Raw genomic sequence first — 27,686 nt, forward strand, 5'->3', positions numbered from 1 at the left:
TAGGTACTTTTACTCAATTATTTTGAGCTAAATCTGTTTGGTTCAGGGTAGCAGCTAATTTATTTATTGTCTGGCAATCAATCCCTCTGAATGTTCAATCAAAACCAATTGAATAATGCTTACAGTCAGTAAATCACAAATATAGGATAATTGGAAGCTGGAAATTGTAAATGTTTTAATCATAAAGTAAAATAGTTGCCCTTTCTGTATTTTAACGTGTCGGCTCTTCGTACTTAGAAACAAAGTCTCGTTTTTTTTTCCAAATAGGCTTTATTATAAAAGAAATCCTTGATAAAACAATCGACACTTTCAAATAAGAAACAAACGTATTAACTGTTTCGAGAAGTTGAGGGAAGAGGCCTGAACAACACACCACAACACAAAAATAATGTAAAAGATACAATATGTGTAAAAAGGTGACACAAGCTCGAGAAAAGCAAAGCAAACCTACTTCCAGTTTTAACAGACTATGATTTTTCCGGAGGCAAAAGCATGAGGGTACTTTAAAGCTATGGCCAACTCTGCAAAATGTCAATACAGTGACTCTTCTGTGCGAAAAATCATTACATTTGACGCTCACTTCACATTTTAGATCGGCCCCAGTGGGGAATAAAGTCGTAACATGTTTACAACCAAAACAGAAAGGAGGGACAAAGATGGACGACCTAATCACTGACATCCATGTCCTCTTCGTGGTGATCGTCAGCTCCGTTTACTTTGGCCTGCCGCGCGGTGCCGTTACCTTCGACAGACTGAGGAGACAAAGCAGAGTCGTCAGAATCTTTCCTGTCCGCTCGCTCCTTCCCGCTGTCATAGCCTTGTTCTTCCTCATCATAATCCCTGGTGATCTGTGAAAGGAAGCCAATGGATGCAACATTTTAAAGCATAGACAGCCCCGGGTTTACACCAGAACAACAAAGCTCATGGCGAGGTAAAGGCACCGTGCTGACCTTGACATCTCCTTTCTCTCCGTCAGATTTCCTCTCCCGATCTCGCTCTTTGTCTTTGCTCTTCTTCTTCTTGCTGGTGGAGCGTTCACGTTCCTCTCGATTGCGCTCTTTATCAATCTTGCGCTCCCTTTCCTTCTCCTTTTTCTTTTCCTTCTTGTGTCTGTGGAGGGAGGAGAGGAAACGTCAGGTGTGTCATAATATGGGTTGGATCTAAGTACAGTTGGTTTGAATCCAATACATCATTACACATTGTTGACTTTTAGTTCTCGTTTGGTTGAAATAAAGTACTTCCTGGTATGAAGCACAAATATTTCATATCAAAATACCAACCGTCGAGGAGATGGAGTCTTTTTTTTAGGAGGAGATCGGCTCTTGCTGCGACTTTTCCTGCGTCTCCTGTGTAGCAGAACAGGAAAAACATGTATTACTTGGAGACAGATCCCTGGCCACAGAATGAACGTTTATTTAAAAAAAATAAAAAATTGTTTCGGCACCCAAGATCCACTCACCGTTCCTCGCTGCGTGACCTCCTGGTTGTGCTGTAGCTTTTAGGCGGTGTTTTGGATCGTCTTTTCCCTGAATCGTCTTTCTTTCTATCCCTGTAGATACCGTTTACGTTAGAAATACAATTTCACATCAGGCTTGAGTTCATCTTCAAACCATATGTAACGGAGGTGATCTCTGGGGCCATAGATCTCGGCCTCCGTTACGGATTCTGTAGCTTCATTGGTGGCAAAGTGCATGTAGTTTGTGCACCTGTCTGTCTTTTAGTTTGTCTGTCTCGGTTTCCTGGTTTTATGTTGAAAAGTGTTCCCCTATCCCCATGTCTGTTGCTGATTGTGTGCACCTGGTGCCCTGTGTTGTCTCCTCCCCCCTCACCCGTGTCCTGTTGGTTTGATTAGTGTGGGTGTGTATTTAGGCTCTGTCTGTTTGGAGGCTGGTGACTGTGCGCACAGGTTGATTGAGGCTGTGTCATATCATATGTGTATGAGTTAATAAATGCCCACACCGGGTTGTATTTTTGGACGTTCTGCCTCTGCCTCCTTGGTTGGTCGGGCCGCTCAATTGTCAGCTTCACAATACCATAATATGTATAGCGGTAAAGTAAACCCACCGTGATCTGCTCGGAGATCGCTTGCTTTGGTCTCTGGAGTCGGTGTGTCTCCTGCGGGGGCTTTTGGAGCGCTTCCTGCTTCTGGAGTTGGACCGCCGCCGCTGTGATTTGCTCCTGGTTCTCCTGCAACCATACAGTTAGATCAATTCACTGTATTGTGAAACTACAAAAGATAAGTCATAGTAGTATCTCACACACACCTGTGTTTTGAACGTGATCTGGATCTCCTCCTCCTGGACCTGGATCTAGAGCGAGAGCGCTTCTTTTTGCTCTCTTTATCTGCAGGAGAGACGGGAAACTAAATTCATTAGTAATGTAAAAATAAAATTCACAAGGACTTTTTTGAAAATGGTAAAAAACAAGGAATATCATGACACGAACACCGCATTGCACACAAAACTATTATTATTGACTGTAATCCAAAATTAAGCTGGACTCGGACAAGATACGTCTCAGGATAGTTTGTTTGACTCTTTACTTAAACAAAAGGCATCAAATACAAACTCATATTTTCTCAGGTCAAAAACTATGTTGCTCTTTGCTTCGTTCTCCTCCTCACACACGCCAATCACCAGCAGCTGCCGTCAGTTATAACGTCGTAATCACAAACAACTACGGTCGTCTATGCCGTCAATTTCACACGGCTGGTTCAAATAAGTGATATAATAGCACTAACAACAAAGGATTATAATATTCAAATATATCAAACTATACATTTGAACATATGGCTCCTACATTGACTGTAAAGCTAAACGTCTGTGCACTCACTTCCTGGTTCAATAGCAGCAGAAATGAGCGACTGGGCCTCTCTCACTCTCTTCATGGCTTCCTCCATCTCTTTATTAGACGCGTCCGCCTTCAGGCTCGCACTCAGGTTTAAGCCTGCAGCCAAAGGATTCAGTCTGAAGGGAAAATATGAATTAGTTGACTTGTCATTACTACCAACATGTCTAATTCTTTCATTCGTGATTGAAAACTGCCTTTAGCCACCATTTCCACAAGACACATTTGTTATGACTTACTTTGGATCGGTCATGAACTTTAGCAGCTGATCAGCGGCCTAAAGAAGACAACAGGAAGAAGGGTTGGACTATGACAGATACTTCATATTTAACTTCAAGTCAATATCATTCAACAAAGCCGCTCACCTGTGGGTTCATATTGTGTCCTGGGAATCCAAATGCAGCCATCGCATCCATGTTCGGAACACCGAATGGGTTTCCTCCCATCTGGATTAAACAAATACAAGCATGTTCAGTATCTTCTGCTGTGGCAGCCTGTTGTTTAGATATTGACATCGTACAAGTGTCCGTCACGCAAAAGAGATCTCCCACGAATAACAATGATCAAAACAGAAAAACGGCAACTCCTTTCAAATGTTGAACCTTTTAACTAAATACTGAAGAATTTAATAATCTGTCTGCTGATGAAGAACATGTAATATCCTCTGTAGCCTGTTACCAAACAGACTTTGAGGTGAGATTGTTTAGATATAAAAAAATACAGAAATATAAAATACAATAACTTGAATAGGTCCCCTATTATGCTCTTTTTCAATACCAAACAATGCCATAAACCCTTCTGTCTCAAAAGTACTAACTGTGTCTGTAGCTTTAAATACAAAATAAGCTGCCCCTCCCCACGCGCCTCTGAGAGATGTTTAGTTTAAAAAAGGAGGAGATGCAGATGTTACTTTGGTTGGTTATTGGCTAGTGGTAGCACAACCCAAAGAACAATGGTGAATCACAAAGTGGCCAAAATTGTGATCAGCTAATTTTATATTAATTGTTCAGGACAAAAAGAGACACTATCTTTTTTCCTGAAACTTTCCCAATCTCTTAACACACAGGAGGACATATATATATATTTATGTATAAAAGACATGAAGGAGTGGATTTTGCATAACAGGTGACCTTGAAGTGAGGACACACAGTAGATTATCTAGAGTCTTACAGCTGGATTGGACATGGGATTGGGCAGCGGGAGAAGTCCTCCTCCTGGCAGGATTCCTGCAACAGCGTTTGCTGGCGCCAACAGAGACAAAGCTTTAGCCTCATCTGGAATAGATCCTACAGGAAGATAAAAACAGGCATTAGTAGAGAACGACATATTCACACACACACACAACTACAGAGAATACACTTTGGAAAAAACAAACAGAAAAATTCTTCACACTGCAATTGCTCAAATAAGGTTCAACAACATGGTTACCTTACAGATCAGAGAAGAGTTCCCTATATTCAACATAATCATTGAAGTGACATAACTATTGCTGGAATATATCACACTACTCCAATGAACACTGCCAAGAATATATCACCTGAACGTGTTTTTTAAGTCATGAACCAAAGGTTAGCAAGCACAGCTGCTTCTCCAGTTGGGTGAGCCCTCAATTTTCATTGAGACGTTTACTGAAACAAGCGACTCACGCTGGCGGCTTCGCTACTAAAAGCACACAGAGAAAAATCGAGATACACACAGAGAGAATTTTAGGGATTTGGCAAGAACACTATACAAACTATCAGTGCTTACTTACCAAAAACACAAATGTCACAGCATATATTAGTATGACCTAAATGACAATAGCAGATATAGTGTGGCTAGCGTGTCTGCTGCAAATCATTCATCTAGTATCCTTACCTGCCACTGCATCAATCAACCAATAAGATCACAGCATGACTGGTTTGATTTATGTGTGCTAACACAGCCCAATTAAAAGTAATTTGATCATCTTTATTTGTAAAATGCCACTGATTGTATTTTTTAAATGGCCAAAATCAATACCTCATTGTCATCTCACAATAAATCCACACCCAAAAATAGTATTTTGACAAAAACACATGACCTAAATACAGACACACAACAATGACAACATGTACAAAAAAAAAACACACTGAAGAGAGAAATTGCTGCAGGAGACAAAACTTGGATGGTATTTTCAGCAGGGCCTGGTATACAGGACTGGCTGAGCCAGGAAAAAGAACTGTAAAACACAACAACAAAAGAAGACCACTGTTAAAGAGAATATTTACCAACAAAATGTCATGTCGGCTCGGCAACTTAGACAAATGATGACGAGATGAAGTATGACTATTATATAAGATAACCGATCATTGACTTGTGTTACTGCGAACATATTGGTAGGTGTGAGCAGAGCCGGCTGCCTGGGTAATGTGGTTTCTGCAAAGGTCATTATTATCAGCCATTGTTTATGTATAGGCCTCTATCACTAAAACCAAAATAACTGCCATTAAAAGATTTTTCTTTCAAGAATGAATTAACATTTTCAAAAGGATAAGACAGACAATATAAAAATGTTGGTTATTGCAACAATACTTTCTGCTCTCAGTCATAATCCCATGTGTTACCTCTGAAATCTTAAGAAGCCGACACATTTTCTTGTAAATCGTTCACATACAGGATTAAATGTGCTTTTCTTGGGGACTGTTTTCACTGTTGGATTAATGAACATCTGTTGTGCTATCGAGTATTAACAGCTGCTGTGCAAACTGCTGGCATTGAGGTTGAGGAATATTGCCACCCTTATCTATTAAGGAGCATTGCTTTAGCTCTCAAATGGCTAAGCAGCATTCATAAGAAGTGTTGCAAAACAATGCAAAATGAGCACCGTTTCAGGCTATGTCCCCGATATCTGACCTTTACACTCTAAACAAAACCACCTAGAAAAGGTTAATTAGACAGAAGGAAAGAGAAAGAGAAGGAGAAGGCAGAGAAAGAATAGAGGACACGAAAAGGCCGAGGTGGGACTTGAATGCTTGCTGGCCTTTGCAAATGTTTACAATCCCCTGTTGGCAGGCAGAGGACCACTTTCAGCCATCCACGAGGGGGCTGCCTTTGCCTTCTTCACTACAAAAATCACACACACACACATACACACACACAAATAACAGAGAGAAGTTTAACAGAGGATAGTCCAATATGGGGGAGAAAATAAAATGCATATGGTTAAGACAACTTCACTGCGGCCGCCACAGCTTGGGAATGTTCAACTCCTAATCTGTAAATGTCTGTGAAGCAGAATTTGGTATACTGTGCTTTCAAAATATAGAGCAAATTATTATTTTAGGCAGAGACATACCGCTTGATATGCATTTACCCAAATAAAGTCCAGTTTATCAAAATAATTGCATTGTGGTGGTAAAACAGCAATGGGATGTGCGACAACAGTATACCAAAGATCTGACAATAGAAGTCTGCTTTAAGGACTTCTTCTAGACAATGGGAGGGAATGGCATTACCAGTATCATTATCTTTAAAAAGCTCATTTAAAACATACCATTGATCACATATTAGAAAGATTACAAATGTTTTACTCTTTTAAATGTTGACTTTACATGCCATTCAATCAACAAGGACCTCTCGTACGTGGAAATAATTAAATGACAAACCTTCGGCAAACGGGACCACAATCAACGCTCTGTCCACAAACACGGTGTTAGTCAGGTGTTGGGACACTCCAACAGACTCTGGCTCCACGAACTTCACAAAGCACACCCGCGATGTCACAGGCATCTGAGAGTCACTGTTGAGGAAGTCACAAATACTACATTAGACGAGTAATGTTGCAAACAACATCTTTGTTGTTCTCTCCTTTGACAACAAAATGTCCGTTCACATCAGGGTTTCTACAACTTTTGGTTCTCTGACTGGTCTCTAGTATTAGAATCTGGGACACGCATTATACGCAAGATGCTATGAAATTATGTTAAGATTACATGAAAAAAATACACTTTATAGGCAGGATTTTGAAACAATAAGAACAACATTGTGATAATGAAATCTAGCTGCAACTTTACCAGCTTTGAGAACACTTGAATGCATCAATAATTATAATCAAAACATATAATAAATTATTCTGAAATAGGCCATTCTGCAGAATGAGTACTTTTACTTTTGTTACTTTGGTTATAGTATGAAAATACTTGTCTTCTTCTACTTGAGTAACATTTTGATTGCAGGACTTTTACTTGTAACAGAGTATTCCTACACATTAAAACTTCTACTTTTACTGAAGTACAATATCTGAGTACTTCTTCCACCTCTGATTAAATCCACTAACACACTTGAATTTACTATTATAGACTGATATATCTGGCAGTATAAAAAGTTATATATGTTTTCTCCTCCTTTAACAGCTGCAACATTCAAATCATACATGAATGCATCACACATTTTACTCCAGTGATACAATATATATTATTGCTAAAATGGCCACTTTGAATAATAGGTACTTAGATTTGGTACTTAAGTATATTTTGCAGCTACTTTTACTCATGTAACATTTTAGAATGCAGGACTTTTACTTGTAACAGTGTATTCCTACACTTTGGTATGTCTATTTTTACTTTAGTATAAGATCGGTGTACTTGTTCCCCCTTTGAGTATGACCAACCAAATCTCATTTTCAAAATGTCATCAAATGTCTTCATAATGGTAAAGAAAAACGTTGGAGAACATGAGTGCTTTAACCAACAAGTCAATTAATGATGGATATAACTGTAGCATCAGTTGTTAGGTAGCTATAGCGTTATTAGGTGTGCGGTTAGCATGTTAGGCCTAGTTACGTTGCAGGCTCACACAAAGCCAACCAGTTTAAAAACCATGCATCCTATCTGTGACTCCATCAAAAATAAAGGAAAGCAGCAGACAGTGAACTCACTCTGGAGGAAACAGCTTCAGTTCTTCGATGGTTCCCAGGAAACCGAACAGTGTTCTCATCTGCTCCGATGTGGTGCTCGGCGACACATTGGTCACCTGGACCACCTTCGTAGTGTAATTCATTGTTTATCGATTGAAACCGTTCGAACAACAGCACTGCAGTTATCTAATGCACTTAAATCAAAGCCACGGTTAATCGCTGGATGTTAAACAGCGTGTTTGTACGAATTTGCGGGCTAGGTGTTAGCTAGCAGTTACGTCTGCACACTAACATATCGGCGCCATATTGTATTTCCAGAACGCACTGCGCATGCGTATAGCTGAACTCCTTTGCTGTAAAAACAATGTTGATCTTTCATAAAAACACGACTGGCCATGGTGTAAACAAGTAACTAAGTACATTTACTCAAGTGCTTTACTTAAGAACAATTTTGAGGTATTTGTACTTCACTTGAGTATTTTCATGTTATGGTACATTATACTTTTACTTTAATTTTTTACTTGTTTTACTCCACTACATTTATTTTACAAATTTAGTAACAAGCGACTTTGAAGGTATGGATTTATAATACAATTATCATCTAATTAATCATTACGTTTTATTATAGGACGGTTAAGCTTCCCAGCAGTAGGCCTATACGTGTAGAGTAATCTAAATAATCCCCACCTTTGTCAAGTGCAACATTTACATTGATGCATTAATAAGCCTAAGTATAATACTTTTTAAAATATGATATAGGCCATACTGGAAAATAAGTACTTTTACTTTTTGTACTTGAAGGATATTTTGATGCCAATACTTGCATGACTTTTACTTGTAACAGAGTATTTGTACACTGTAGTATTGCTACTTAAAGGGGACAGGTCATGCAAAATGCACTTGTGTACGTCTTTTATACATGAATATGTGTCCCCGGTGTGTCAGGGAACTCACCAAGTGTCATAAAACACAACCCTCTCTCTTTTCCTCCATACCCAAATCTCTAAAAACGGGACTGCAACGGTTCTGATTATTATTTGAATTGTTCTGACATCAGAAAAGGGGTGCTCCACCTATATAGGCAACTCTCCACCTATCAGGGGAATGAGAGACCACTCGAAAGCGCTGGAGACGCTGTAGTACATATGCCAGGCCTGTAAGTGGCCCTGTAGTCTGCCACAAAAGCAGAATCAGCCCTTGCAGGGCTGGAAAAGAGCAATAGAGCGAAATGAGGCATGGCTAAAATGCATGATCTGTTTGGTATTTTGAAAAACAAAAACTTCACAGACATGTTTTATATAGGTATGGCCCTACAATATATGTTTTAAATATAGCATGATAGGTCCACTTTAAGTAAAATATCTGAGTACTCCTTAAACCTCTGATGACTGGTTATAAGGTTTGTCAATTAACTACCCCTTACTGAACAATCTTATATCAGTCTTGCACACCAAGGCACGCCACAAATAAACTATGTAGTAAACAGTGTTACCTGTTTACGTATGTGTACTATCTTGGAAATGTGTTGATCTTCACTCAACCAACAGAGGTCTCCCTTTCCTTTAACTGATGACATACAAATAGGAACACTAAGTATTGTTGGGAAAATAAAGCATCTATGTTATTGCATCTATGTTTTTGCTATAGTTACATTTTGTATTTATCGTTTATTTTCTTAGAACCTCTGTAGGTACATATTGTGAATATTTTTACCAGACACAATGTCATCGATTCTCATTATTATATCTGTGTAGGATACATCTTTCTGTTTAAACATTAACTCAAATTAGTTTGTACAATATATTTGTTTTCGATTTATACATTTAAAACATAATACAAATAATAAACCTTCCTGATTAGAATATATTGCCCTATATAAAATATTTAACAAAAATAATTGTAACAATAAAAACAAAACCGACATAATGAAAAAAAGTCAAAAATTAACAAATAAAGGATTTAAGGTGAAAATATATAGTCAAAAAGTAGAAATAGGGTTACACATTCCTCACATTTAAGCTAGTTTAAATCCTGTACTTTAGCCTCACACTTCTTAAAGTTAAATCTTGACCTTGGAACTTGCAGATCAAATTATGAACTTTTTCTAGAGATTGCACTCAAGTGCTAGAATTGCGAAAAGAAAATCTGCCTTTGGATTTTAAATCACATGCCTAAAGTTGTGAGCACAGAATATTTTAGATGAACCTTTTATTTGCTCACTAACTCTTTGTGGATCACACAGTTTTCAACAGAGGTTGATCTTTGTCTTTGTGATGGATCTGCAGATCTGAAACTGTCAAATCACAAAAATAACCTTATTGAATGTGAGCAACCTTTATTCATTGATAAAGAATATGTGATGTAATTGAAAGATTCAGAAATTAGCTATGGGGGCAACATCACAACCCCGGCTTCTGGCAATCTGCTTCTGGTGAAACTCTTTCTGCTAATGGTGTTTTTTCCCAGGAGGCACAATGCAGAGTTTGTCCTCATGCCACACTGGGCTTAATCCCTACATCTGGATTAAAGTTTCACTGAGACTGAGAGAAGCAAGTCATGGCATTTTGAGATCTGACCAAGGAACACAAAGTCCATATCGCATCCTAGCATTGTGTTTCCCATTTATATTGTACGAGGTGGCCTATTAATAGCTGTTGAGGTTGACTGTTATTGTTGTTTTACAATAAATCCTCTTCTAGAAACTTTAAATGAATCCAACATAAAGAGGTGGTACTTGGTTTTTGACCAAGTCACTCATGATCCGAATGTTACACGTTTCAATACACTTGTAAGTCGCTTTGGATAAAATCAGCTATAAATAAATGTAATGTGATGAAAGTGTTCTATAAATGCACTACACACATTCTTAATAACTGACTTTAACATCCATATTCACTTCTGTTTACTTCCTCCATGGTGTGTGTAGCCCTACCAAACAAGGCATCAAAAGCCTTATTTAAAATATACTTCAAATAGTATGACTCAGCATAGCTATATGTTAAAAGCACAACAATTGAAGAAAAGAATCACATGCACAATTGCAACACATTTGAAATGTCTGCAATCAATATCTCTGTTATAAATCCGGTTTCAGAGGGGTGACCATTGAGCCACCCAGGATATTGGCACAAAGGGATTCTTGTTCACGGTGCAACATGATTGGCCAGTAGGAAGGTTTACAGTGCAGATTTTCAGTGACTCTGAGGGGGACAAGACGAATAAATACCACAAATCTGCAGGGAGGCCAGAGTTGTAGAGAAGTGACCTTCATTCTGCTTTGTGTAGTGCCACAACAAGAGAGTCATGGTCAGCAGGTGAGTTTCTGAAGAAGTATTGCAACTTTAAATGTTATCTTGAATCCTATTATAATGTGTTTATCAGTTCAGCTATAAGTTGAAAAGTGCTATTACATGAGTGGCAAATGTTGATAATGTTAAATAAGCTATTCTATGTACAATTCCTTAAAAGAAAATGGTGACTTTAATGTCTGCATGTTGAACTGCATGACCTGTTAGAAATATGACTTTCTCACACATTGAATTTGATGGAAATGTCATTACTTTTAGTTTCTTTCTGCAATGTTGGTTGATGCCTTCACTGTTTGATGACAGATTTGAACACCCAGCTGGTGGCTACAAGAAGATTTTTGAGACATGCGAGGAGCTAGCTGAGCCTCTTCCAGCAACAGTTACAGGTTTGTTTATCTTCAATCTTTAAGACAGGAATAGACTGCGGGCAAGTTATTATTTGTCATTCATATAGTGATGCACTTGTTGTTATTTCTTCTAATAGTAGAGAAAGCATCTCTATACATGTAAAAATAATCTCTGATTTATGTTCATTTTTCCGGTATTACAGGTAAGATTCCTCCATTTCTGAAGGGAAGTCTGCTCCGATTGGGACCTGGGCTTTTTGAGGTTGGAGATGAACCCTTCTACCACCTCTTTGATGGCCAGGCCCTCATGCACAAATTTGACTTCAAGAACGGTCAGGTCACCTACTTCCGAAAGTAAGATCTTCAGGAAAATACTTCAGACAATTAACTCATTTATATTAATGCCACGTCGCTAAATAAACCTGCGGAAACTTGAGCATATGTGCGCATAAGGTCTTTATTTTAAATGCTGTTTTGATTTTTTTCTCCCTTTAGGTTTGTGAGAACTGATGCCTATGTGAGAGCCATCACAGAGAAACGTGTGGTGATCACTGAATTCGGCACCTTTGCATACCCTGATCCCTGCAAAAACATTTTCTCCAGGTGGGTTGCACACAACATACAGGAAGTCATCACCTGGATACCAGCTGGGTGTTCATATCTGTCAAATTGATGCTACATTTGTTTGTCTTTTATTTGCCATAGTGTTTGTTGTGTAGGATTTCCTTTACCAATTCCATTTATAATGTGTTTTCTCTTCAGGTTTTTCTCTTACTTCAAGGGTGTTGAGGTGACAGACAACTGCCTGGTGAATGTTTACCCTATCGGTGAGGATTACTATGCTGTAACAGAAACCAACTACCTCACTAAAGTAGACACTGATTCCTTGGAGACGCTGAAGAAGGTATATAAATAGAAACATATCCTGTAATATGAGATTCCAAACCGTAAAACCCCTATTCATGTTTAAGCATTTTGAAATGAATTTTTTCTGTAGGTTGATATGTGCAACTATGTCAACATTAACGGAGTGACAGCCCACCCTCACATTGAGCAGGATGGCACAGTGTACAACATTGGAAACTGCATGGGAAAAGGGGCAACGTTGGCCTACAACATTGTCATGACTCCGCCCACACAGAAAGGTTTGGATCAGTGCTGGCATCTTCAAAAATAACAGCAGCGGTTAACTTCAGTGACCTCTACATAAACTTAGTTTGTCTTAGGCTGCTGATTGGCAATTCATGTTCAACACAATTAGTATGACCCCTCAAGGTGAGTCCCTGCAAGCTTGCTCAACTTAAAAGATTCAAAGTAGCATTTTTTTGTCCTCAGATAAGTCTGATCCCATTACGAAGTCCAAGGTGGTGGTGCAGTTCCCAAGTGCCGAGAGGTTCAAGCCCTCCTATGTGCACAGGTGTGTCAAACTCAGGATTTCTCTCAATTATGCATTTCTTTGTTAAATTCAAATTTGTATTTAATCTCCTTAACAATTTCAGCTTTGGCATGTCAGAGAACTACTTTGTCTTTGTGGAGACCCCGGTGAAAATCAACCTGCTGAAATTCCTGAGCGCTTGGAGCATCCGAGGCTCCAACTACATGGACTGTTTCGAGTCCAACGAGAGCCAAGGAGTAAGAACTTGCAGTAGACTGATATTTACCATTAATATCATCACTGCCCCTGCCTCGATAATCTAATGATATCTATGTTGATTTGTGCTTTATAGACCCTGTTTCACATTGCCAAGAAAAATCCAGGAGAGTACATTGACCACAAGTTCAAAGGGGCTCCCATTGGCATGTTTCATCACATCAACACCTATGAGGATCAGGGCTTCATTGTTACTGACGTCTGTGGATGGAAAGGGTAAATGTTGGACTTCTATTTCATCCTTCCTGTACCTGATTAGTTTGATCCATCACTAATGTTGTTCATTGTTGCTTTATTCGTGCAGTTTTGAGTTTGTTTACAACTACCTCTGGTTGGCCAACCTGAGAGCCAACTGGGAAGAGGTGAAGAAGGCGGCCATGATGGCGCCCCAGCCGGAGGTCCGCAGATATGTTATTCCCCTGGACATCCACAAGGTGAGTCACTTTTTTAGCTCTTCTGATGAACATCTATGTTCATGTTATCTGCCGGATGTGCGACCAAGTCAATGTTTAGCAAGTCACAAGTATGTTTCAAATCTTTCAAGTCCCAAGTCAATCCAAAAGTCCCAAACGTTGAGACCTAAACCAGTAATAATGCGTTCTTTACAAAATGTAATAGCATTTTTGGGCCACGTTTTTTCGTACTGCTATGATGTTTTTTGTTGACCACTGCAAAGTTATCTTTGATATCGTTTTTCCAACTGGCACATAACGTAACATAACTTTCGTTATGGTTCTCTCCTGCAATTTCATTGAATGCCGTCAGATTGGTTCAAACAAAGGTATCTGGGGAATAAAAAGAGAGACTTCCTGGGAATTAATAGTATTAATGTACCAGGAAATGAAGAGAAATTAATGGATCTAAGGCCCACTTTTTACACAACACACCTTTAAATCTTTGGACTGGACTAACATTAGGCATCACATGTGTGACCTGAGTCTGACTTAAGTCTGACTCAAGTTAGTGACTCTTGTCCACACATGTGATTTGTTGTAATCTCATTGCGGACCTGATGTAGGAGGAGCAGGGGAAGAACCTCGTCAGCCTGCCGTACACCACTGCCACAGCCACCATGCACGCTGATGGCACCATCTGGCTGGAGCCGGAGGTGCTGTTCTCCGGGCCTCGCCAAGGTGAAAACACATCCAACAAATGTACCCAATCATTCACATTGGACACAAAAAGATTCATTAATTAACTATTTAATGTTGTTTTTGTGTAGCCTTTGAGTTCCCTCAGATCAACTATGGGAAGTACGCAGGGAAGAATTACTCATACGCCTACGCCCTGGGTCTCAACCACTTCATACCAGACAGGGTACGTCAACAATGGCAACAATTGGAAGTCATTTAGAGTTTGTAAAACAAGCTAGTTCATCACCTGATGTTGTTGTTGTTATTGTAGATCGTCAAGTTGAATGTGAGGACCAAGGAGACCTGGGTATGGCAGGAACCCGACTCCTACCCCTCAGAGCCCCTGTTTATTCAGAGCCCTGATGGAGTGGATGAGGATGATGGTACGTCAATGTACAAATATTTAATCCTACACTCACTATGAGGGAGATTGTTTTATGATAACGTGGTGCTGTGTTTTCAGGTGTGCTGCTGACCATCGTGGTTGCCCCCGGCGCCCAGAGACCAGGGTACCTCCTGATCCTCAACGCCAAGGATCTGTCTGAGATTGCCAGGGCGGAGGTGGAGTGCACCATGCCCGTCACCTTCCACGGGATGTACAAACCATAATGCTGCTTTGATCTACAGCAGTCAGCCATTACAGCATTATCAACTGTCACCCAGTATTAAAGGATAAATAATGACCTAACGCTTCCATGTGTTTATTTGCAGCTGATGTGGGATGTTAAATAAAAAAATAGTTTGTGAAGTGACATTTTATTTCTAGTTGATGGATGTACTATAATTTCTAAACCTGCTTTGTCATTATTGGTTAAATAAAACATATATGGATTTGTTCAAATGCTGTGTCACATGAATATTTAATGGTTGGAATAAATACATTTGGTGTGATCAAAACATGTTGTTGTTTTATATTACTCTAGCTATTTACTAGGTTGCCCGGTGTAAATAGAGAAATAAATACTGTGCTTCAAATTAGATTCAGCCCTTTGAAAAAAATTACATTTACTGGTTTTAATACTTAAATATAATACTTAATTCTTGCCAACTCTTGAGCTTCTGAACTTGTACTCGCCATAGAAATATAATCTATAGCTTAAAATAACTTAATTAATTAAAGATGCTTGTTCTTTTGAACAATCAATAATTGTCATGATATATCGTGGATCAATAAACACTTGAAATCTAACATTCCTTTTCATATCCGTCTGTTTAATGTTGCTCAAAGTTGTCTGATTCTGACGCAGGTCTTGCAGCAACGCAAAGCTGATTAAGTGTTTAGCTGCTTAGGCTTGAGAAAGAAAGGACATGTTGCAATCCATTGTTCATCTTAAGTGCACAACAATGAATGTTTGTACGTTGTAATTTCACAAACCCACGTTTTATTGTATGCAAGATTCATGTTATTCAACAAAGCAGGTTTGATTGAATGTATCATGTGTGGAGTTTCAGTAGGGTTTCTCTTTAGTTTTTCTAATTATAATTCCACTCTAGTGTTAATTATTCACATACTAAACACCTAACACTCACATGACGCCCCCGAAGCTGATGCAAGCTCTGGAAACAAAGCATCAAACATTACTAATATGTCTTGGGCAACAGATAACCCTGATTATGTCTGACACATGTTAAACTCACTGCCAGATTTTAGGATGACATTAATGAAGGGCTCAAAGTAATATTTTGCAATCTCTCATGTTGGTACAACCTGTCCATTTCCATTAAGTCCACTTTGCCTGGCTGCATGTTCGTAATAAAAAAACACCAACACATATTTTTTCTCTCTTTATTTTTTTAACATGATGGCCTTTTAGCCTTCCAAAAGAAAAGAAAAACAAGATTACAGGACATATTAATTCTCAGAATAAACTTAAAATGAAAAACACAGCAAAGGAAAGCTAAATGGAAAACTTGATACATCAGTTGTAACTATCACACCTTAAAATAAGTGTCACACACACTGAAATTCATTTGGGACAGAGGCTCGCCGTCAGGCTTACACCAGTGTAAAAGTGAAATACTTACTAACCTAAATGCAAAGTGGATTTTACACAAACATAACAAAAAGATAAAACACAGGTAACATAAAAAAGACAGCCACACTTTCAACAAACAATGCCACAAATCAAAAATAAATGATTGTTACTACTGTTACAGTAAATGGAGATAACCATGTAAAAAAAATGATGTTAAATGACTGTGCTAACGTTTACTCGTAAAGAACCCAATTTTCTTTCTTAAAGAAACAGTACGACATGTTGGGGAATATGATGAACCGATCTGTTGCCAGGAGATGAGCACACTGATACCTCATGTCTGTAAACCTAGTATGAATCTAGACTGGTGAGGCACTTAGCTTAGCATAAAGACTGGAAGAGGTGGGAAACCACTTCTGTCCAAAGTTAAAGAGTTAGCCTACCAGCAGTTAATCAACATGTTTCTTAACTCTGTAGTTAAATAGGTAAAGAGAGAGTTGAATGCTTTTAATAGTTGTAAATCAACACTTAACTCCTCCCAAAACCACAAAGGACTGAGTTTCGGAGGTGGTAGGTGTGTTTTTGACTCGCATGCCTGCAGTTTCACCCTGCTTAGTCTTTATGCTAGACTAATCCCCTCAGCTGATCGGTTCATAAACAGAATGACCTACTAATTGAACTCTTGATATCTAAGTGGATGTGCATATTTCCCCAAATGTCAAACTTGTCCTTTAAACTGGAGAAAGCCTCTGCCCCTTCACTTGGACACAAAAACACACACAAATCAAAAGTCAAGCAGAACCAAGCGGAGGCTTACACTACCAAATCACAGATTTCATGAAATACATGTTCAGGTTTACTTCAATGTGATAAGTAAACCTGACAGCTTTGAAAACCTTTTCAGTTATATAACTTGTGCATCTCAGGAAACAAAGGAATGAAGTATCGATAGTGCAAGGTTATAAGGTACATATATTAATATATTGTTTAGATACTGTCCTATAAGTAAAGTGCAAATCTCTGGATCAGATGAAAAGTGTGTGCAAGCATTTCTAATTTCGGACTGACTGATCCACCTGCCCATGCACAAATGAGCCCTTTACATTGGCTGCCAGCTTCTTTACACACCGCCTGGGGAAACATTCACATTACACAACAACATTTTCCCTTAAACTCAACAGATCTTCGTTAAGGTTCAGCCACTTGGAGTAGCCAAAATACATTTAGCGCAGATCTCCTGTAGGTGATCATTGTGTACTTATAAACTTTGGGTGATTTCTATTAAGGGTGTGCATAATTCTTTTGTACTCCTGACAAACTGGAGAGTGATTTCTTTTGATATCTAACACCAACAGTGTAAACTTCAGCTATGTATTCCCTTACCTCCAAAGGGCCATTTTAATGTGAGAGCATGTTCAGGAGAGCGATCAATATGTTGAGGAAGTCTTACTGTCGCCACGGAAAACCTAACATTTTCCCAAACAGATTTCTAGCAACACTTTTTTAGCATGTTGTTAAAAAAATCTGTTAATGTAAAATATCGATTTGAATGTCTACTCACGGAGAACGAAGGTGAACTGGGAACACACGGGGAGATACCACTGAGACCGGCTCAAGTGGAAATGCAAAGTCATCAAACAGCTGACACACACACACCCAAGGTGCTTACTGTCAGACACACACAAACACACACTTGTGTAACTGATGTTTAAGACCAGCTTATTTTGTAGACCTAGGGGCATGGAAGGCCAACATTAGGTGAGTAATTGTTGAATATTTCAAAGTGCAAGAAAACAGCCAAGACATATTTTTATAGCTCGTCTCACTCTATAAAAAGGGCAGTTGTTGGGTTTACGAGTGTGTGTGTGTATTTGAGGCTGAAGGGGTCGTGTTTGATCTTAGTTTGGGACTGGAGGCGTGAAGAAAAAAATCAGGCGGTCTCATAGGTGGAGAGCAGGGCAGCATCCACAGGCTCCATGCAGGAGGGGCAGGTGAAGGACCTCATCAGCCAGTCGTCTATACAGTCCATGTGGTAGATGTGCATGCACGGCAGGAACCGGATGGGGTCCCCGTATACAAAGTCCAGCATACAGATTACGCATCTGAAAAAAACATGAAATAAAAGAGCTTTAATACACACCAGTGTAAAGCTGATATTGTGACCACAGATTACAAATGATTAGATTAAAGTTATATCTGTATATACCTTAACTGCCGTCTTTTAGCATGCATTGCAATATTTGTATAGCCTATATAAAAAAGGACAAATATTATCGATACCATTTATATTTCATTTAAGGATATACAATTTAAGAATATATAACAGAAGAGAAAACAGCTATTCCTTACACCGAGAAGAAAGTGTTGTTAAATGTCATGTTAAGATAAATGTATTCATTGAGCTGTTCTATAATGGCAGAAATCACAAGCGTGATTATTTTTGTCAATATTAAGTTCAGTTGTTAACCTCGATTGCTCATTGACTTAGGACAAAATGTTATTTACTGAACTGTAAAATACAATGAAACTGAAAAACAAAAATGAGATTAACCAGCCAGTCCCAAATCACTAATGTGCTTGAGATTTGCTTAGATATAAATTATACAACTTCCTTTCTTTAGTCTCCGCTCTAATATCCTGCAACCACCCCTCTATGCAAACGTCACAAAAATACAAAATGCTCACTCTCTAATCTTTTTCTCCGAGCCGTCCTGCCCCCCGTCATAGACCCCCTTAGGGAGGTGCTGGATGAGGCCGATGCGCTGAGCGATGCGGATCTGCTCCTCCTCCGTCAGCTGGGTGGCCAGACGGGCCTGGCTGGGCGTGGGGTGGTACATGGGCATGTGAGCCTGCTCCTAGTAAAGACAAAAGAAACCACAACAATTACACAAAATCAACCCACCCTCCTGCATCAGCTCACTGTGTGCATGCAGCGCTGATATGTGAGACTATGTGCAGGGATACACTGCCAAGTAAAGCAGCTGTCTAATGTTGACATTCTTGACAGGTCGATATGATGATAAGTGTTTATTTACTCAGGTGTTTACCGACTATAATGGATTCCAGGTAGAAAAAAGGCCAGAGACCTGAAACACGGGCCAAGGGACTATTTTCACAAACATGTACTGCTGCATACAAACATGTAGGCTAATGACTAACTAATAACATTATTCTTGAATCTATTTGTTTTAAGTGTCCCCCGAACTTTCATTTTGTTAACTCGATACCCTGTAAAGTGTTAGCAGTGGTTCACCTGGTACGGCGGAGGTGGCTCCAGGTCCGGGTCTGTCCCGTCGCCGAAGCTCGCCCTGTCCGACTGGGATTCATGAAGCAGAGAAATGTCGTCTGATGTCGGAGACTTGAGACAGTTGCCCATATCTTTGTGTCTCCAGTCCCGTCGTTAAAAATCAGACCTGTGTTGCTAAAGTTGCTCTCGGTGGCTAATAGTAGTTTTGTCTAATATTCCAGAAAACATTTAATTCCAGGTCAACTAAACACTGGAAAATATACTACGTACATGAGTATAAACCTCCTATATGAACCTTAAATGTTAAAGCGAACTAGTTAATCTTCATGTTTGCACAGCCCTTCAACTAAAAAACAAAACAAAGAACGACAGCTAGCTACTTTTTAGCTAGCCAGCTGGACGACTTCCTCGACAAGTATCGCTCATAGCCTTGTAAGAATAACGTTTTCTATAAACTATTTACTTCAACAGTAGATACGGTTGTAACGCTAAGCGGCATGAGTGTTGGACTGTAGCGACATTTCCGACTTTTAATTTCGTGAGTAACATTAAACAGTTTGCTTCCTTGCTAGCTCTTTCTTCAGCCGAGGACATGTATCAGTCCGTTGGATATGACGTAAGGGTGTGATTCTGTGCAGTGATTGGATGATTTATTTGACGTCGATAGACGAAGGAGCCAAGTCCCGTCCCTTTTAATTATAAAAATCCATCTCATGTATTTGTTTTACGTTCATAAAAAATACAAATAAAACCGTAAGCTGTTTTTTTTTTTGCTGAACACGGATATATGTGAAACCAATGTAATATTTTTGCTTAATTCACAGTTGAACCTATTATTTTTCTTCTAACTTCACGATTGGTTATGAAACATTAATAGTACTTTTTTTTTTTTAAAAGATATAAATGCTTTTGCAAAATATTGGTTTCGAAAATAATTGCTAAAGATTGGTAATTAATGAATAAGCTTGATTTTGGGGAATATTCTTTATGGAAAATCTATTTTCTGTGATACAGTAAGGTGCAGATACAAGGCTGATTTCCAATTAGGGGGCGTGTAGTCTGGTAAAACACTGCCTGCAAGGGACAAGGCGGTGGACAATATTAGTGCTTATGATTATTAAATCGACCTGCGCTTAACATGGCTACTACCAAACCGGCGTATGGCTACAGTGCCATCATATTGTCCATGCCTCGTGATTTCCATGAGGTATCAGATGTTTGCGAGAGCTATGGTTTTGAATTAGCTCCTGGGAGTTCTCCCTACCCCACAACCCATCATTATTTATTTTTCTCTATTTAAATTTGTACAATTTTGTATCTCACAAAAAAGCATATTTATTCTTAATTAATGTCATGACATAAAACCAGTCGTAATCCATTGTTGTGTAAAGTTATTTTGCTAGTACTTTATTGTATCACAGCCGATAAATATGAACCAACGAGAGAGCATTTCATGGTTTTTAAAAGAAGAATATGAATAATGAATTACATCCAATAACAGTGGACACCTTTATTTGTATATACAACTATTGTACACATAAACACCCACAAAGTATTTGCATTCCAGGAACTTATAACACAATTGCCCATGTTTTTGGTTACGGGAGTTTCACAGATTGTTTTCCTTTTTCAGGCAAACGAAACAAAAACACAAACCTTAGTGAACATTTCCAAAGATTCCTTTACCTTAAAAGCTCATCAACTGATAGTTTATTGTTTCTTCTCTTAATGTTACAAACAGCATATTTTCTCTGTACATTATTAATAAGTAAGAGCATAAAGTTATTTTGTGAAGCAAATGTGGCATGGTCTGTCTACGGTGTTTCTACAGTCATCGTCTGCAATGGTTCATACAATATTCACTGAAGAAAAAGGTGAGAAAAGATGAATGATCATTTTGTTTTCATATCAGTTCATGGTAAATATACCCAGATACCCCAAAAGTAATACATACATGTAGGGAAAGTCTCATTTAAAGGGAGTAAACCTGTTAAAATACCAAAAAACAGTTTTGAAGGTTCATTTGAAAGGTTTGAGTTTTGTCGGAGGTATGGTTTAACATAAACACAGGGTAAAATTACAAATAAGCATCTTTTCTATAACTGTATTCATATCTCACAACTTATTCAATACCAAAAAGTAAAATGACGAGGGGAATCAGGCAGTTTTCTCCCAATGCACATTCATTCATACTGTAAAAAAATCCAGCATTATTGAGTGTTACTTATTAGTATCCACATTGTCTGGTAAAATATCAGATCGTCTCTTGTCATGGTCATGGCTTGTTGTGTTGAACTCGTCTTATAAATGGCAATGGCTTAATGATCACAATGTATTTACAAAAGGATTATTTATAAGAAAATGTAGTTACATATGCACACACCCCACAGTTAAATACTCTTAAGAGCAACACTGAATCATTTAGAAACATCTTCAGAAATGAAAATACCTATCAACACAAATGATTTAATTTGATCCATTCATTATTTTTCTGCATCATTTTCAGATGTATTATTACTCTCCATCATCAAGTACAAGTCAGGAATTATACCTTATTTATTGTCAGTGTTCTGTGTGAATTGGAAACTACAGTTTCAGGAAGTATTGTTCTTTTCGTTTTGGGTTCATGGCCTTGAGGCTCTGTTGCAAAAAGAGTCACTTTAACCTTCTCTCTGTCGTACAGTCCCCCGTCTCCCCCTCCTCCCTCATGCTGAGCCTCCCGTCCCTAGCACCTGTCGTCCTCCTCCGTGTCACTGAGAGGGTCACAGCCTGCAGCAGAGGTTGTTTGTGCCAAACGCTTTCGAAAGTGTCCGTTGGGGACCTGCCAGCCGGTCCGCAAGCGGGGATGGCCCGAGCTGACTGTGTTTGAGCGTCCCAGGCTGCAGGCCATGGCCGCCTCGAAGGTCAACGTCTCCATGGGTCCGGAGGGGTCCGGGCTGTGCTCGCCCTCCTGGGAGGCCAGGAACGGCTCTGAGGGGTAGCGGCGAAGTGGGGACGGGTCTTGTTCTTCTTCGCCTCGCCTGTCGTCTAGGACCCTCTCTTGGGTGCCCCGTTTGGCTTTGCCCCGCCTCTTAGCCACTGGGCTGCGCTGCTCATCCCCGTCCTTCCCGACAGAGGGGTGCAGCGGGGAGTAGGAGATGTGCGGACGAGAGCTCTTTGCGGCGGGGCGTCGGCCGGTGGGGGTGCTGGACTCTGAGGTTGAGGGCACCGGACTGTCCGAGCTGTTGCCCTGGAGAGGAGAATAAAGACAACATGGAAAAAAAACAACAATGTCTAAAGGTAAATGTGCGGGACATTTGATGACTTAAACATGTCAAAATGTAAAGGGCTGTTTGATCGTTATATATTTCATCTCAGGAGGACACCTTATGGTAAAGAGATGTCATTAATTACTTTGAAAGAAAGCTATTAAAACTCAGGTTCTACTTAATTTGTTTTAAATGATGCTTCCCTTTCTGGACATTACTTAATCCAAGCTTTACATTTCCTCAAATGCTACACTAAACACACCCATTTTGTGTGTGATTTTTCCTATTCATCTTTCAATTAGTTATTATTGTTTTGCCTTATATTTGCTCAAAAATGTTTTAACATTTAATTTCTGTAACTGATAACCGATTAAAGAAAACACAAGGGTGCAATTTAGTAATTACTTTTTCATTTGACTCACTTTAGTCCCTGACTCAGTTAGTTCTGACTCACCTGTTTATCTTTGGGGTGTGCTCTCTCTCCACTAGAGGACCGTGAGGCCTGCAATCTTCTTTCCTCAGAGTTTCCACGAGACGCATCCGACAGGAGGTGACAGCGCTCCTTAGACCGGCCGCGCTCCCTGTCGCCCTGATGCCAGTGCTCAGACCGAGAAACTACAATACAAACAGCCGGTTAAAGTGGTTGCTATTGGTTCTGCAGTGGATCTCTCCTGCATGTTTTCACCAGTACCAGATTGCAAATGGTGGGAGAAAAGACACTTCATGCATACAGGTGTTCAGGACTAACCAGCAGCTTTGTAGCTCTTGTGTCGAGGTCGATAAAGTCTGGCAGGACTTTGCTCTTCCTCCCAAAGACCGTTCACCCGCTGATCGGCAACAGTGGACACTGAACGCTTCATGGAGCCACCTGCAACCTCCGTCTGTTTGTAAAAACAAGCAAAAAGAAACGTACACAAAGAAAACATGCTTTAATAACATTCTGATTATTTAATAGACAAACAAGCGGACCATTGCATACAAAAAACATGCTTGAATCAGTGCATGAAAACAGTGCATACAAATAGACTAGAAGGTTCCTTTTTCTCAATTCAGGAGATGAGCAAGCTAATGGTAAAGATCAAACCCAGTTCTTACCAATTCTTTGAACCTTTATCAGACTCCAGAAGTAGCAAAAGACAAGCCCAGACTCTAGTGGTTTAATAACTCTTGGCATAATAAAGAACAGAACACTTTGGCATCAGAGCCCATGCAGCCACTGACGTCCTCAAGATCCAGCAGCGAGGCCATGTCATGGAAGATGTTTCTACCTGCAACTCTACAGCCAGACGGGGCATGGAAGAGGCCCGCACACACAGACCCCTCCCTATGGGAAGCTCCTGTGGGGATTCAATCCCCCTACTGCACTCGCCCACCTAAGTGAGTATAGAAACAAGAGAGGAGGGCAAGGAGAGACACCAATGAGGCCCGTCCCTGCTAGGACCGCCTCTAAATACGGAGGTCTAGTTCAGGTGAGAGGAGGGCAGACAAGCCATTTCATCACTGAGGGTCATCTATCTTATCACCATCCAATCAGAAGCTATTCCAGCCAAAAACGGACAGATTAACAACTAGCAACAGGAAAAGTGAATTCAAGGAGGAACAGTGGAGAAGACGAGCGAGAAAAGACAATCAACAAAACAGTTGACAGGGAAAGATGGAGGCCATATTCCAGTTGGGAAGTACATTCAGTCATGCACGTTCAGGTCTTCATAGCTACACAAACAAAGCCAGACAACATCTGTCTCAAGAGGGAAACACATTCCTCTGCAAGAACAAACACTAACATGTGCGTATTTCCAAACCATTTCATATCATTCATCTAGCAGGCCAGTAAAACCAGACAGCATAGACACAGCAAGACAGCAGCAGGTTGGACAATCTGCCTTTACTAATCCAACCTCTCCAGGACTAAAAGACATGAGCAGCATACCGTGCTCTGCAAGGCACGCAGAGAGAGTGACAACAAGTTGAGCAACATGATTAAAACACAGCAAACCACAGTCAGAACAATAACTCACCAACAGCTGCTTAGAAAAGCTCAAATGTTCTTTTCTCCGTAAGCATTTCACTTTAAAATAATCGATCCAAACAGAGCCCTGTGGCACTGGGAGGCTAAACAAAGCTCAGCTATCGTAATAGGGCTGTTTAGGATGATACGTTTGTTCGCACAACCCTACACTTAGGCAACCTGTGACATGTACACAAGGCTTTGTTTGAATGGATCACAGGTATAAAAGGTTAGGAACCACTGGTCTAAGACGTGGTTGTGTCGTTAATGGCTGTAATCTCATGTTGTTCTGTTTCCTCACCAGATCCTGCTGTTGACTCTCAGTGTCAGAGCCGATGGGCTGCAGAAACAGCTCCTCAGGTGAGATGGGGCTCAGAGCCAACAAGCCTCCTCTGGTCCTGTTTTGTTACGGAGAGAAACAGTAAACCAAAACACAGAAATACAAACAAAGTACAAATATAACACAAAGGCAAAAATGCTTGGACTCACAGAGCGGAGCCAGCGCTGTGGGCCATTATCGGCAGCGTCTGGGTGTTGGACAGAATGTCTTCAGGAAGCGTGGAGGCATCCAGGCGCTTGAAGATTAGGCTACTCTTCTAAAATGAAACAGAAACAGAAACACAACAAAAATTAAAATGTAGTTTATAAAGTTACCACAGAGGGCTCCTTTGCCATTTCTGTTTACATTGTTCAGGCCCACATGTAAGAAGGTCAAAGAGGATAGAGTACTCTGCCCTCCAAAGACAATACTACATATTTCCATGTCTACCTCTATGCACATACTGTAGATCTGTTTGGTGAGAAATTACATTTTTTAATCCCAAAGGAAATGCTTGTGTCAGAGATTGCTCAAATATTACAAAAGTGCAAATATGTCAATACAAAATACTGAAATAGGTTTAAAAAAGTGTACAAATTAACACTTACACCAAAGTAAGATAGAATTACAAGAAGACACATGTCGGTAACCATAAACCTATTTAATGTATTTGCATTATATTGAATGGATATTGGTAAAGATATTGAAACACTTGTAAAGAGTAATATTGCACATAATGTTTATGACCACTGCTAGAAAAGTGAACAATGAATCCTTTGTTTCCAATGCATTTTTCATTTTAATGTCTATGTGTTGATCCTTAAATGAAAGGTTACAAAGCTTATTGTTGCTAGGTTTTTTTGTTTGTCTATGTAATTGACCACATTATGGATAACATATGTGCCATCTTACTGGAAAGTAGTACATTAAAAGGACATTATAACAGATCATGTGAAAGATCAGGTAACGTTTTTAGATGTTCTCCTCTCTTTGAACATGTATTAAGTTATCTATTTTCTTGGAACATTATATAACTAAAACAGAGCAGGAAGTGGAACACCGCATGCAGAGCAGACCTGAGCCTCGAGTTGCTGCCTGAGCTTCTTGGCTTTGTTCAGTTTGAAGTAGTCCATTATCATCATGGAGGCGTAGATCTTCCCCACCGTCATGTCCGTATCTGTGAGGGCAGACACGCTACATTAACTGTTACTGCTGGGCTCGCAGCATCACATTCAGTGTTCCCTCCACAGTGAGAGCCAGACCTTTGTTGATCGGTACCAGAAGGTCCAGGTTCTTCTGCGGTAGATAAGGCCAAATGATGCTGACCTCTTTCTGCAGTTCACTGTCCAGAGCGATGCGGTCCTCACCGCCTGGGACAAAGATCCACATTCAGTTGCACTCATGAATAATCACATGCGGAATGCAATTCTTCACATATAAAATAGTTGATTTCATGTATGAAACCAAACATCACATATGAAAAGCATCCAATTCTTACTCACGGTTAAATAACTCATTAATAACTTAACTACCACCAACTAACTGAATGTAACTTTACTAATTATTAACCAACTAACTACTCATTACTATCAAATATCAGATACAAATAACTAACTAACTCATACCTTTCTCACTTGTAAGGATTGGCTTGTAATAATAAACATATAACTCGACCATCACTTTTAAATAATCAAAAAGTAATACTTTTTAGTTTTGGATTGGATTAACTATTTATGGTCATCTTTTAAGGCCAATAACGTATCTATTATCAAAAACATAATCCACAAATAAAGAAAAATCCAAACAATGCGTAGTTGGACGCCTATTTGCCGTATCACAGCCAGGACATGTCAGTCAGTGCCTCTGACCTCTCGCTATCTTGATGTCCAAAGCTGTGCGGATGAGCGACATCAGGGTGGAGGTGAAGTGGACGCTCATGTCCTCGTCCACAGGCATGTTCATCAACACCAACCTCTGACAGACAATGAGGGACGGAGAGGAGACAGAAGGACTTTCATTCATTCAATTATTTATATATTTTCTGTGTTTCAGTTAAAAATACCACGAAAAAGTATTATTTTTACATTTCCCTTAATGTATTAATAGTTGTACCACATTTGAAATGGTTGTATCAGCTGAACAACTTCTGTAAATCAGGCAATTATCTGTAGTTGTTTTTTCAAAATAAAATCAATTAAGATTTGAATGATACTGAATATCCAATGTTATTACCCTTGACTTAAGTGTTGCCAGGGGCACGAGAATATACTCCACTGGAGGGTGGGTGCTGCTGCTGTGAAGAAGGCCGACTATGGGTGCCGATGGGCGGACGATAAAGCACCGCAAAATACACCACCTTTAAAGTCTGTTGGCATGTTCACGATAATCCACCTGCTCTTTTCTCATCATACAGTTTTTATTTGAGTTTTCATTTAATCTAGCCCTAACAATATTCTGGAATATTCCACACCAAATACCACACACAAATAGAGAGGTAGGAGAAGCTGTGTGTGTGTGTGTGTGTGTGGCCTGGCATTACTATACTTGTGGGGACCTAAATCTGTCTACACAGTCACGTGTGGGGACTCGCCTCCCTTATGGGGACAAATTGGAGGTCCCCATGAGGGGAATCATTAATTTTAGGGTGAAGACTTGGTTAGGTTTAGGATTAGGGTAAGGGTAAGGGTAAGGGTTAGGGTTAGGCATGTGTTGGTTATGGTTACGGT

General features: G+C 39.6%; 4 protein-coding genes across 8 annotated transcripts in view; 1 reads left to right on the forward strand and 3 right to left on the reverse strand.

Annotated features, from left to right (window-relative positions):
- Window positions 1-243: 243 nt before the first annotated feature.
- LOC117462172 (serine/arginine-rich splicing factor 11-like) lies at window positions 244-8,045 on the reverse strand. 3 transcript variants are annotated; one of them, XM_034104260.2, is made up of 12 exons: window positions 7,745-8,045; window positions 6,474-6,607; window positions 4,018-4,133; window positions 3,213-3,293; window positions 3,087-3,124; window positions 2,833-2,966; window positions 2,265-2,343; window positions 2,065-2,187; window positions 1,460-1,549; window positions 1,281-1,346; window positions 951-1,110; window positions 244-848 (listed from the first exon to the last, which is right to left on the reverse strand). In XM_034104260.2, the coding sequence occupies exons 1-12, from the start codon at window positions 7,864-7,866 to the stop codon at window positions 666-668; spliced, it is 1,326 nt and encodes a 441-aa protein (XP_033960151.1). In that variant the 5' UTR covers window positions 7,867-8,045; the 3' UTR covers window positions 244-665. The 3 variants fall into 3 exon arrangements, with proteins under 3 accessions (XP_033960151.1, XP_033960152.1, XP_033960153.1); XM_034104261.2 differs by having other exon boundaries at window positions 245-752; window positions 7,745-8,044; XM_034104262.2 differs by lacking the exons at window positions 6,474-6,607; window positions 7,745-8,045 and adding an exon at window positions 4,385-5,859 and having other exon boundaries at window positions 245-848.
- A 2,904-nt stretch (window positions 8,046-10,949) lies between these two features.
- On the forward strand, window positions 10,950-14,922 carry rpe65a (retinoid isomerohydrolase RPE65 a). Its single transcript, XM_034105178.2, has 14 exons — window positions 10,950-11,037; window positions 11,335-11,417; window positions 11,582-11,732; window positions 11,874-11,981; window positions 12,141-12,282; window positions 12,376-12,523; window positions 12,714-12,795; window positions 12,878-13,010; window positions 13,106-13,245; window positions 13,334-13,463; window positions 14,048-14,162; window positions 14,252-14,346; window positions 14,434-14,545; window positions 14,626-14,922. Exons 1-14 carry the CDS (start codon window positions 11,027-11,029, stop codon window positions 14,769-14,771), a joined length of 1,596 nt encoding a protein of 531 aa, XP_033961069.1. The 5' UTR covers window positions 10,950-11,026; the 3' UTR covers window positions 14,772-14,922.
- A 1,012-nt stretch (window positions 14,923-15,934) lies between these two features.
- rnf11b (ring finger protein 11b) lies at window positions 15,935-19,990 on the reverse strand. The gene is made up of 3 exons (XM_034104721.1): window positions 19,392-19,990; window positions 18,824-18,993; window positions 15,935-18,240 (listed from the first exon to the last, which is right to left on the reverse strand). Exons 1-3 carry the CDS (start codon window positions 19,512-19,514, stop codon window positions 18,069-18,071), a joined length of 465 nt encoding a protein of 154 aa, XP_033960612.1. The 5' UTR covers window positions 19,515-19,990; the 3' UTR covers window positions 15,935-18,068.
- An 890-nt stretch (window positions 19,991-20,880) lies between these two features.
- Window positions 20,881-27,686, reverse strand: part of LOC117462176 (voltage-dependent R-type calcium channel subunit alpha-1E-like) — a 42,653-nt gene continuing 35,847 nt past the window's right edge. Inside the window, exons 37-44 of one of the 3 annotated variants that reach the window (XM_071206323.1) lie at window positions 26,829-26,934; window positions 26,223-26,330; window positions 26,037-26,137; window positions 25,131-25,234; window positions 24,943-25,039; window positions 23,382-23,514; window positions 23,088-23,248; window positions 20,881-22,614 (exon numbers count right to left, since the gene is read on the reverse strand). In XM_071206323.1, the coding sequence (XP_071062424.1) occupies window positions 22,111-22,614; window positions 23,088-23,248; window positions 23,382-23,514; window positions 24,943-25,039; window positions 25,131-25,234; window positions 26,037-26,137; window positions 26,223-26,330; window positions 26,829-26,934 (1,314 nt within the window). In that variant the 3' untranslated portion in view covers window positions 20,881-22,110. Of the gene's footprint in view, window positions 22,615-23,087; window positions 23,249-23,381; window positions 23,515-24,942; window positions 25,040-25,130; window positions 25,238-26,036; window positions 26,155-26,222; window positions 26,331-26,828; window positions 26,935-27,686 lie in introns of those variants that run through there. The other 2 variants (XM_071206322.1, XM_071206324.1) reach the window with 2 other exon arrangements.

This window comes from Pseudochaenichthys georgianus, chromosome 17, assembly GCF_902827115.2.
Source record: "Pseudochaenichthys georgianus chromosome 17, fPseGeo1.2, whole genome shotgun sequence".
NCBI lineage: Eukaryota > Metazoa > Chordata > Actinopteri > Perciformes > Channichthyidae > Pseudochaenichthys > Pseudochaenichthys georgianus.

Excerpts from the sequence above, each read along its gene's own strand:
- rnf11b (XM_034104721.1), bottom strand. The coding sequence starts at position 19,514 with ATGGGCAACTGTCTCAAGTCTCCGACATCAGACGACATTTCTCTGCTT. Across the intron at positions 18,994-19,391 it reads AGCCACCTCCGCCGTACCAG|GAGCAGGCTCACATGCCCAT; the intron begins GTGAACCACTGC and ends TGTCTTTACTAG. Across the intron at positions 18,241-18,823 it reads TCGGAGAAAAAGATTAGAGA|ATGCGTAATCTGTATGCTGG; the intron begins GTGAGCATTTTG and ends TGTTTTTTTCAG.
- LOC117462172 (XM_034104260.2), bottom strand. The coding sequence starts at position 7,866 with ATGAATTACACTACGAAGGTGGTCCAGGTGACCAATGTGTCGCCGAGC. Across the intron at positions 2,344-2,832 it reads TGCTGCTATTGAACCAGGAA|ATAAAGAGAGCAAAAAGAAG; the intron begins GTGAGTGCACAG and ends TCTCTCCTGCAG. Across the intron at positions 1,111-1,280 it reads AAGACTCCATCTCCTCGACG|ACACAAGAAGGAAAAGAAAA; the intron begins GTTGGTATTTTG and ends CTCCCTCCACAG.
- rpe65a (XM_034105178.2), top strand. Across the intron at positions 12,524-12,713 it reads GACTCCGCCCACACAGAAAG|ATAAGTCTGATCCCATTACG; the intron begins GTTTGGATCAGT and ends TTTTGTCCTCAG. Across the intron at positions 14,163-14,251 it reads GTTCTCCGGGCCTCGCCAAG|CCTTTGAGTTCCCTCAGATC; the intron begins GTGAAAACACAT and ends GTTTTTGTGTAG.